Source organism: Macrobrachium nipponense, chromosome 48 (assembly GCF_015104395.2).
Source record: "Macrobrachium nipponense isolate FS-2020 chromosome 48, ASM1510439v2, whole genome shotgun sequence".
In the NCBI taxonomy this organism is placed as follows: Eukaryota; Metazoa; Arthropoda; class Malacostraca; order Decapoda; family Palaemonidae; genus Macrobrachium; species Macrobrachium nipponense.
The window spans coordinates 15,576,824-15,589,162 of record NC_087223.1 but is presented as its reverse complement, the minus strand read 5'-3'; the positions used below and the strand labels follow the sequence as shown (position 1 = coordinate 15,589,162).

The 12,339-nt window shown below is 34.9% G+C and overlaps 1 protein-coding gene across 1 annotated transcript in view; it reads right to left on the bottom strand.

The window, feature by feature from the left end:
• The window catches only part of LOC135205060 (uncharacterized), a gene marked incomplete in the record, with an annotated part of 68,256 nt that overhangs the window by 13,979 nt on the left and 41,938 nt on the right, over nucleotides 1-12,339 (bottom strand). The window contains 2 exon segments of the mRNA XM_064235332.1: nucleotides 7,393-7,537; nucleotides 7,980-8,137. Of these exon segments, the coding sequence (XP_064091402.1) occupies nucleotides 7,393-7,537; nucleotides 7,980-8,137 (303 nt within the window).

Sequence of the window (12,339 nt, the reverse complement as noted above, 5' to 3'; positions counted from 1 at the left end):
GGGGTGGGCGTTTTATTTTGGGGGATGTCGGGGCCTTTGGGTGTGGTGTGGGTGTGGGGTGGTATCTGGGTATGGGTAGAGGTGGGGTGGGTGCCCATGCGCCTATCCTCTGAGATGAAAAAAGCTTTTATTGCTGAATGTTGACCCAATATCTAACCTAAGACGATAATGTTCAGATATTTTCCATTGCTTAGTTGAAGACACTGCCAGCTATTCTAAGCCTATAACGTCATAATAAAATGGTTTAGGTTTAGAAAAACCTGGTTTAAGTGTAGACTCAGCTTTGGTAGATGGTTAGACTAAGATTCAGATGCTCAACTAAGAATATTATTCATAGATCCTAAGAATAGAAAATATGGACAGTTTCAGTTTCTCTCTCTCTCTCTCTCTCTCTCTCTCTCTCTCTCTCTCTCTCTCTCTCTCTCTCTCTCTCTTTGTGGAGCCAGTTTTAATGACCACAATTCAATTAATCACTCTCTCTCTCTCTCGTAGTAGCCATCTTGCTTGGTGAGACGTACCCGCGTGAAGTCACAATAATCAACAGATATCACAAGTTTAACATACGACTAGAATTTGAGAAATATCTAGAAGTGTTCGTGAACTATCGGTGATAAGATTAGTGTGAAAATAGTAGGATAAAGCGTCTTCTAAGTTAGTTTATCAAGTGTAATACTATAAATCAGAACAAGATGGCAGTAAGTTCCAACTGCGGGAAAAGGTGGCGTAATTTGGCGTGTTTAGCAGATTCGCAATACGATGAGGTAGCAGGAAGGGAACTGGGCATTTCTCATCTATGAAATCAGCACAGTCCTAACCAAAAAAGATACAAAAGCATTCATAGATATATTAGAAGGATATAATCCTTCAAACTGGAACAAATCTAATGAAAACATCTTGAAAATAATTGAAGAAGTTCCAAATAAAATCCAAGTGGTCAAGAGACTCATAAAGAAAATATACATAAACCAACATATTCCGACAAAGAAAATGAATAAGGTGAATCTTGTGAATATACTAATTGATGCATTAGAAAAAGAATGCCAAAAGCATGCAAACTGTGTAAGGTTTGGTATAGCATAGTCAATCCACAAAACCTAATCAGAAAATGTGCTGCATGCAACATTCCGACCCATCCACAGTGTGCTGAGGTAATACAAGTTTTGAGAAAAGATACAAGAATTTTTTGTTCAACATGTCTATCATGGATAGACAATGTTATTAAATCAAGATTGAATGTACAATAGTTGAGGATGAAGAAGAAGAGGAAGAGGAAGAAGAAGAAGAAAAAAAAGAAGAAGAGGAAAACGGAAGAGAAGTAAACAAAAATGAAATGACAGAAAAAATAAGGAAAACAAAGAACAAGATAAAAGTATGGATTCGAGATACTCATTGATACTACATATTGAGGCAATAAAGCAGCATACCTACGAAGAAATAAATTACGATATGACAACAGAAAAGCAAATCCCGAAGAGGCTCTACCCAGATCTATACAATGACGGAAAGAGGAAAAAATAGACAAGAAAGACAAAATCTGCAACCTTTTTTTGAAAAGAGGGAATTGCAGATTTGGAGAAAGATGTTACTACAAACATCCTAAGATATGTCAAAACTATGAAATATATGGTAAATGTGCATACTTAGATGGATATGGGGATGATTGCAGAGATCTGCATCCAAAAATATGTAAAAACCTAAAAGAAGGAAAAGGATGTAAGTTCGACAAAAATGCAAATATATGCACCCTGTAGCCATGAATCATAATCAAATAAATAACCAACCAAGTAATAAAATCCAAAATAAGAAAGAAACAAATAAAAGAGAAAATCAAGAATATCAGGTAAAAGAGAAGCAAACCACCATGAGATATGCAGAGGTGTCAGCAAAGAATTTCAAAGCATCAGCTCCGAAAATTCTACTCAAGAGATAATAACTGTATTTATTATGCAAGAGGATATTGCAGAAACGGAGAAAATTGCAGATTCAGACACAAAATGAATAATTATGATGAAGGAAGATCAAATATTATGGAAAAGTTGGATTTTTTAATGTCAGAATTTCTGGAAATGAAAAAAAGAACAACATACCAGAACAGGAAAGAGACATGGGAAAATCCTTATTACTATCAGTATTAAATGAAGGAGAAAACACGCAAACCATCATAGTGATGAATGCGCAGGGTTTAGTTACGAGTAACTCAAAAAGAAAAAATATAGTACTTAGAAGAACTAACCCAAAATGAAAAGAAATAGATATAATGAATATAAGTGAAACCTGGTATTCCCAAGAGACTGGGAATGATGATCAAATAAAAGGGTTCCAAACTTATAGATCAGATAGAAAAAATAGGAATCAAGGGGAACCGCAATATATGGGAAAGACAAAAAACAAGGAAAAATATATGAGAAATATAGTAACTCAGAATGTGAACTAATAGCGGTAGAATTTGAATCTGAAAAATTGATGAACATAGTAATATATAGACCTCCTAATACTAAAGAGTTTGACTTAATAATTAGAAAAATTGATGATATATGTAGAAAATCACAAGGACTGGACTATTCTCCTATCTGGTGACTTCAACTTTCCTTTCGTAGAATGGAAAGAACGAATAGGAGATTGTGGTTGTACTTATACATATAAAAAAGAGAGTAATAGTAGTGCAGAAGATAAGAGGCAATTTGAAAGCTATTAGATATGCTACTAGAATACAACATTCAACAAATAATCACCTGCCAACAAGAAAGGAAAATACTTTAGACCTAGTATTTGTGAACCGAGATGATTATGTTAAAAGAAAGAAATAATAGTTTATAATGCGAGTATTTCAGACCATAATGTCATAGAATTAACAGTTCATTCCAAAGCAAGTGAAAATGAGAGATAAGCAAGAAATGAAAAAGTGGGAAGGATATGGAAAATACAACTTCTACAGTAAAATATAAAATGGTCAGAATTAATGAAGAATTAAACAAAGATTGGGATAACATTTTCGTAAGTGATGACATAAGGGTAAATACGGAGATATTATATATAAAATATTGGAGATAATAGTGGAAAAATATATACCGAAGAAGAAAAGTAAACATCATTCATGCATACCAAGAGACAGAAGAATCTTGTTCCAGAAATCAGAAAGTGGAAAAAAGGTCTTGCAAAAGAAAAAAATGCATGGAAAGTTATAGAACTAAAAAGTAAGATAGAAAATGCAGAACAAAAGATTATACAATCAAAGACAAAATGAAAAACGGGACTTGGAAGAAAAAACCCTATTAAATATCAAGCAAACCCCAAACTATTATACTCATATGCGAAGAAGATGAATAAAAGAAGAATAGAAATAGCCCTCTGAGAATTGAAGAAGGAGATTAACGAATGAAAAAAAGGAAATTTGCAACATACTGGCAGAACGATATAAAGAGAGAATTCACCCCTAGAATAGATAATGAAGATAATGATATAGAAGTAAGGGATGAAAATAGTGAATATTTAGCTGACATGATATTAATGAAGCCTGATATTGTGCAGGCTATTAATGAAATTAAAAATGGAGCTGCTGCATGGCCTGATGGAATTCCTGCTATTTTGTTAAAGAAAGTAGTTCATTCTATCGCAAAGCCACTTGCAATATTATTAAGACAAGTGTAGATACAGGCAAGATATATGATGAGCACAAATTAGCGTATATTACCCCTACTTTTCAAAAGTGATCAAGACTAGAGGCAAGTAATTATAGGCCTGTGAGTCTAAACATCACATATAATGAAAGTGTATGAAAGGGTAATGAAGAAAAATATTATGAAACATTTAATAAAAAATAATTTGTTTAATAAAGGACAACATGGTTTTCGTACCCGGAAAAAGTACACAAACCAACTGTTAGTCCACCGTGAAAACATATTCAAAAATATGAAAAGCGGAAATGAAACAGATGTGGTTTATTTAGACTTTGCAAAAGCTTTTGATAAAGTAGACCATAATATATTAGCGAAGAAAATTAGAAAACACAATATCGTGGATAAAGTAGGAAGATGGAGTTAAAAGAATTTTACACAACAGAAAACAGATAGTTATTGCAAACGACGAGAAATCGGATGAAGCCAAGGTAATATCCGGTGTGCCGCAAGTACGGTGTTAGCTGCAATACTGTTTGTTATTATGATTGAAGACATAGACAATAATGTTAAGGATTCGGTAGTGAGTAGTTTCGCAGATGACACAAGAATAAGTAGAGAAATTACCTTGTGATGAAGATAGGAACGCTCTACAAAGAGACCTTAGCAAAGTATATGATTGGGCAGGTAAATAGGATGGTATTTAACTCTGATAAATTGAATCAATAAATTATGGAGACAGAGAAAGAAAGCTATATGCATATAAGGACCTAATAATGAGACCATCACAAATAAGGAAGCAGTTAAAGACCTTGGTGTGATGATGAATAGGAACATGTTATGCAATGATCAAATAGCAACTCTGTTGGCAAAATGTAAAGCAAAAATGGGAATGTTGTTACGGCACTTCAAAACAGAAAAGCTGAACACATGATTATGCTTTATAAACATATGTTCGTAGTCCACTTGAATATTGCAATATGATGGATGGTACCCACACTATCAAAAGGATATTGCACAAATAGAGAGTGTACAAAGGTCCTTTACAGCTAGAATAGAAGAAGTTAAGGACCCTCTAGACTACTGGAAAGACTACATTCTAAAATTATATAGTCTAAAAGGAAAGGAGAAGAGAACGCTACATGATAATTCAGGCATGGAAACAGATAGAAGGAATAGCAGAAAATATCATGGAACTAAAAATATCAGAAAGAGCAAGCAGAGGTAGATTAATAGTGCCCAAAAATATACCAGGAAAAATAAGGAAAGCACACAGGACATTAATCCACTACGCACCAGCATCGATAATGCAGCGTCTATTCAATGCGTTGCCAGCTCATCTGAGGAATATATCAGGAGTGAGCGTAGATGTGTTTAAGATAAGCTCGACAAATATCTAAACTGCATCCCAGACATCCAAGATTGGAAGATGCAAAATATACCGGAAGATGTACTAGCAACTCTCTGGTAGACATTAGAGGTGCCTCACACTGAGGGACCTGGGGCAACCCGAACAAGATGTAAGGTCTGTAAGGTAAGGTAAGGTCTCTCTCTCTCTCTCTCTCTCTCTCTCTCTCTCTCTCTCTCTCTTTATATAAATATATATAATTATAAAAGTATATATACTATATGTATACGTACACACTAACAACAAAAAAACCTGGATTTATTAAAATTTAAAAAATAGAGAAAAAATAAAGAAATTTAAAAATCTAAGTCAGGCACTATATATGAAATCACTAACGGTGGCCCACTCCGTCGGCCTCTGCTGCGTAAAAAATGATAAATCTTTAAAATAAATACTTTTCCCATACAGTATGGAATTACCCTCCCCATAATCCCCCCCATCTTAACCTCTCAACAATCCCCATACAATCTATCCCGCCTCCTCACAAGAGAAAGCCATTTAACCTGAGTAATGGCAAGGTTAGGCCTATACAAAATTTTATAGGCATTGCCTAAGTGATTCCATAGATCAGGTTTTATTGTTACGTGATCTCCAAATGAGGTTTCGGGAAATGGGACTGTCTCTCTCTCTGTCTCTCTCTCTCTCTCTCTCTCTCTCTCACTCTCTCTCACTCTTTCCACTACGCACCAGCATCGATAATACATCTGAGGAATATATCAGGAGTGAGCGTAGATGTGTTTAAGAATAAGCTCGACAAATATCTAAACTGCATCCCAGACCATCCAAGATTGGAAGATGCACTAGCAACTCTCTGGTAGACATTAGAGGTGCCTCACACTGAGGGACCTGGGACAACCCGAACAAGATGTAAAGTCTGTAAGGTCTATAAGGTAAGGTAAGGTCATTGCCTCACTCGCTGTCTCTCTCTCTCTCTCTCTCTCTCTCTCTCTCTCTCTCTCTGTATGTCTGTCTCTTTCATATATATAAATACACACACACACACACACACATATATATTATATATATATATATATTTATATATATATATATATATATATATAGAGAAGAGAGAGAGAGAGAGAGAGAGAGAGAGAGAGAGAGAGATAAATCACTACACGGGGACACAAATTGCCAATATTAATGAATACAGAACAGCAATTCGTCCAAAAAACCGACGGATATCAGAATAAACAAAATGATATATATCTCCCCTCAATCAATTTGTCTCCCTCAGTCGTGATATAATAAATAATAAATGTTGATAATTAATGATAATAAATAATAACAATAAATATCCATATTACATTCTTCAATCTCTCCGTCTCATTTCCAAGTACCGGTGGACTAATTATTATTGATGGTGATAAATTCTTTTTATGTGCCATTTTTTTCTTCTTTTTTTTTGTTTCTCGCCTTTAATTGAAGGAATTAATTATCGTTCTTTATTGATCCACCCCGTTTCAATTAGGCGTCTCTCTCTCTCTCTCTCTCTCTTATTTTCCTGAATTTATTCTTTTTGAGTATTTTAGATACAAGTATTGTCCTCTCTCTCTCTCTCTCTCTCTCTCTCTTATTTTCCTGAATTTATTTTTTGGGTAATTTAGATACGAGTACTGTCCTCTCTCTCTCTCTCTCTCTGGAGTCCTAACAAGCCAATATTACTCCTCAACCCTTCCCTTGAGAGAGAGAGAGAGAGAGAGAGAGAGAGAGAGAGAGAGAGAGAGAGCACATCTATCACTTGAAAGCAAAAGAATTCCCTTAATCATTCCTGATTCTCTCTCTCTACTCTGTTATTTCTCCTCACTCTCTCCTTCAACGTGATTCTCCCTCTCTTCCTCTTTGTTCCCTTAATTGATTCCGGACGAATGCTTTAAGGAGAGAAAGGAGTTTTTTATTGCAAAGGGAGAGTTGTTTTTTTCTAAATTGGGAAGTCTGATACGCAAAGGTGTTTTGGCACATATCGATTGTCTTTTGATGGTGATAGGCTTGATATTTGACCTCTTAGCAGGTAATATGACCTCGTTGGAGGTCGTACGAGGGTCACCTGGCTTGTGGGGTGAGTGTGCTATCAGTATATGTTAGAGAGAGAGAGAGAGAGAGAGAGAGTGAAACCAAGGCATCACATGTTTTGTCTTTGAGATAACATACTTGGAATGTAGAGACAGAAAGAGAGAGAAAGTGTTTATATGTGTGTGTTTGTGTGTATGTGAGAGACAGAGAGAGAGACAGAGAGAGTGAGAGAGATTCCTACCAAAATTATCAGATTTCTAATGCCCTTAAACTATTATATCCTTCCAACACAAGACAATGAATACTCACAATTCACAGTCAATCAGAATGCACAATAAACTTGAGAGATCGAATACTCACAGTGAACAATAAGCTTGACAGTCCTCGTGACAGATTTGTGCGGGATTGAAGGATTGTTTGCTATGCAGGCGAGAGTGGCTTCGTTCATGTTCTTGCTGACCTTCATCGTGAGGGCTGCCGTGCTTACATTACGGTCGGACGATACCTGAGGGCGAGAATCTGTTCCATTTATTTGGGTGTTCCCCTGTGTGTATAATCTATATATATATATATATATATATATATAGATATATATATATATATATATATATACATACATATATATATATATATAATATATATATATATATAATATATAAATGTACATACATAAATATGATTCATCATTTACAAGGGTAAACGACAGTGGGATTTAGTAATCCTGACACCCAGTTCTAGCCCAAGCTCAAAGGAAACGATTAGAAATTCATTCTAGCTGAATTCTGCTGGTGGTGGTATATGGCAACTTCAAAACAAGTTATAAATTATGTATATATATATATATATATATATATATATATATATATATATAATATATATAACAGAGAAAACTCACAGAGAGAGAGAGAGAGAGAGAGAGAGAGAGAGAGAGGGAACCAACTACTCACGGCATTGGTCACGTGATGCTTCAAGGGGGCGTGGCCTCTCCACCAGGTGAGACGGGCTGGGGGGTGTGACCCGATCGCCCTACAGGTCAAGGTCACCATAGTTCCCGCTGAGACCGTAACCTCAGCAGGTCCCAGGATGCTGACGTCTAGGGGAGGAACTGGGGAATAATAATGATAATGATAATAATAGTAATGATAACAATAATAATAATAATAATAATAATAATAATAATAATAATAATAATAATAATAATAATAATAATAATCCTATAACTTAATCACAACAACATTTTAACAACTAATATAAAAATTTAATCATGGCAGACGAAGTAGACTCAGCCATTTGTAAACAATACTGATCTGGAAATAAATACTAGATAAACATGACACGTACAACCACTCCGGAAGATTTCAGAACACCAGAGACTGATGATGGAGTATTCTAACGCACACACGTACAAATGTGAGCAAAGGAAGGTTCTTAGAACTCGCCTTTTAGTGTTAGAAGTAGTTTGGTCTCTTTGTGATGGCTATTAAAATGAAAAACCAGCCACCAGCCTCTCGTAAACAGAGTAACTGATCTGGAAGTCAACACTAGACCTATAACCACTCCAGACGACTCCAGAGGATAGATTATTCTAGTACACACACACGCGCGCAAACACACACACACACTCAAAGAAAAGGAGGTTCTTAGAACCTGCTTTTCGTTGTTAGACGTAGTTTGTTGCTTTGTGCTGGCTATGAAGTAAGGAGCTCTATTGTATGAAAAGGTTGGAGCTGAGCTCTACAATGATTTGCTGAGAGTGGCTCGCTCAACCATAAGGATGAAGGAGTGCGCTTGGTTGCTTTTTGAGAGAGAGAGAGAGAGAGAGAGAGAGAGAGAGAGAGAGGTGAATAAGCAGGTGACCGGTGCAGTTTGTCAGTTCATAAGTGCTTCGTTAATCACCAACTTCACTCGTTAACCTTTGCTAGCAATGCATTGAGAGCTCGAAGAGGATTAATGAGATTACCTGTAACGGCCGATAATTCGAGATTACAGTCGTATTTATAACTGTATTATGTCCTATAAATAGTGGTTGTATCGATCTTAAATCTGCCTAGACTCATACGCGACGAGCGCTTTGAATAAACATTTTAGTTCGAAACAATAGTACCATACTGGTACAACGAAAGCTCCCAAGTCCCACCTGAATCACTGTAAAAAAAAAAAAAAAAGATAAATTCCATTTTGATTTTGATTTTGTAAATTGTAAATAATGTGAAAAAACGAGACGTTAAAATCCTTGTGATTCACTAAAATGAATTATTTTCATTTTGCCAGCGCTTTATGTGTGTAATTACCTGTGTCAGTTGATATTTATGCTGTAATATGGAGTTTTTGATGACGTTGTTTTACCATGAATTAATGTTTTTTATATTTTTGTTAATTTTGTTTGCTGAAACGAAGGAAATGAGAAAATGAATGTCGTAGAAAATGAGGTGAATATATGTAGTATACTTTTTTCGCGAAATGATTTCTCTTGCTCTTTCTCTCTCTTTGTACACACACACACACACACATTTATATATATATATATATATATATATTATATATATATATATATATATATATATATATGTAAGTGTACATAATAAAAATATGGATGTTGTCCATATATATAAAAGATATGTTATATCTTGTACATAATTTTATATGGAATGTAGTATATCTAGATTGCTTGCAGAATGATCAGACTAGAGACGCTAAAGATGACGTATACAATAAGTATGTAGGCTAAGTTGACATGCCGTCATCTGTGGTCATTCATTTGTTTTGAAACAGTCCAAGCTCCCTGCTTGAGACAACTACCCCGACCTATGATTCAAACGGCCTACGTGATCTGTAAGCGTGTCATTTGATTGTGTGTTCGTATGAAACTATGTCATTTGTATGTATGTTCATATGTTCGAACTACTGTCTGCTCCTTCATAACTTGTAACAGAGATGGTAGACGGAGAGAACAGAGTTAGCTATCGTCATTAGAAGACCTGTACCTCTTTACCTAAGCTTTATCATGTAGAGGAGTAGGATTAGCCATCATCATTGGCAGAAGCGATCAAGCTATCGTTATTAGAAGACTTGTACATCATATCTGATCTTCAGCATGTAAAACTTCAGAAGAATACATATAGTTTTATATTTCGTGTTTTCTACAAGAACCTCCTCACCATGAGTTTAACACATCGTCGTCATAACCAACAAGATGATACTGACTTCGTAAATGATCTACAAACCCCCAGACACTCCATTGAAGATGGAAGTGCAATACCAACCGACTTAGCGTAAGATTATCGCTAGTCTAACATTACCTCATAGGGCGCCTTATCATACAAGGCACAAGCCCTAATTATATATATATATATCATATAATATATATATATATATATATATATATATATATATATATATATATATATATATATTAAGACATTACATCTTCATTCACCCGAGAGAGAGAGAGAGAGAGAGAGAGAGAGAGAGAGAGAGAGAGAGAGAGAGAGAGAGAGAGAGAGAGAATAATAATAATAAAATAATAATTCATTATCTGCTCATTCACCTGAGAGAGAGAGAGAGAGAGAGAGAGAGAGAGAACTTCATTCACCTGTGTCAACTATCCAAGTCAATGTCATCTATAATTAACCCATCAATATTCAGATCGGGATTCGAACGCAAAGTTTCACTTCCCTTGAGGGGGTCGTCTTTAGTCGTCGATTCTGGTCGTTCAGTGACGGACCGTTTTTTTACACCTGTCATTGACGGACAGGTAATTAGAGCTTCTTTTTTTTGCCATTGATGAACTTAGGAGACTGGGAATGGGGTTGGAATTCTCTCTATATCAAATATCAGGGTATGTACAACATGTCTTCAACATGTTGGCGATTTGTTGTACACACGTCACTAAATGGTTGGATACATGCCGATGACATGATGGAATCTTTTATTAGAGGTTATATTTAGTTATAAAATTCTCATTGCAAAGATTTATGTAGTATAGAATTAAATTTTAGTACTCTATCAAGTATCAGGGTGTCTACAACATGTCTTCGACATGTTGGCGATTTGTTGTACACAAATCACCTACTGGTTGAATACAAGTCGATGATACGATGGATTCTTTTATTATGGGTTATATTTGGTTATAACATCCTCATTACAAAGAATTTGTGAAGTATAAAATTGCATTTTATAACTCTCAGGTATCAGGGTGTATGCAACATGTCTTCAAGATGTTGGCAATTTGTTGCACATGTTGCTAAAAAGTTGGATACAAGTCGATGACACGATGGATTCTATTATAAGAGGTTACATTTGGATATAAAATCCTCATTACAAAGAATAAATTTTGATAGAAAAATATAATAATTTTTCATTCATATTTGACAAGAATTTGCCTGATTTATTAGTTTATTGATAATATTTACTAATATCAAAGATAATATTTGATAATATTCAGTTAACGAATTGATATCTGATCGACATTTCGGTAATATCTAACAAGCAATCATCTGATTTAGCAGGTCATTGCTAATATTTACTAATATTAAAATTAATATTTGACAATATTCAGTTAACAAAATGACATCTGATCGATTTTGGTACAAAAAAATCGTAAGAATGTCGAATCACTCTTCACTAGCTCACTCACTCGCTCTGTTACTCCCACCTCCAGTTGATCGAAAACATTAAATTAATCTATACATCAAATTTATCAATACATCACACCAGCTGAGCGTCAGGTAATAATCCGTTAATGACTGAATAAATTGTCAATTGATCCAGCTGTCAGCTGAGAGAGAGAGAGAGAGAGAGAGAGAGAGAGAGAGAGAGAGAGAGGTAAGTTTTTTTTTTTCAGGGAAATGTATTTGATAAATGAGCGTCATTACCAATTTATTGGGGGGTGTGGAATATGACGATGGCAGTGGATCTGTTTTGTCATGAATGATTGGTAATTTGAGATCGGTGGTGGGGGTGGGTTTTGTGGCTAGAAATGGTGTCCATATTGGGTTGGCGGGATACGTTTAGTTAACCATGGCCTATTTTTTGTAACTAATACTATATATATAATATATATATATATATATATATATATATATATATATATATATATATATATACGATTAATTTTTATAATAATAAACGCAAAAGCTGATGCATTATAACGAAAATTACGTATAATTTCTAATAATCATAATCGGCTATAGAATTGACGTGAAAACTCCATATAATCTAATGTTCGCCTAGCAAACTAGTTCCTTCTGTATGCAAACATCGTAAATATCAGTCATTAAAAAGTAATAACAGTAAAAATACAATTTG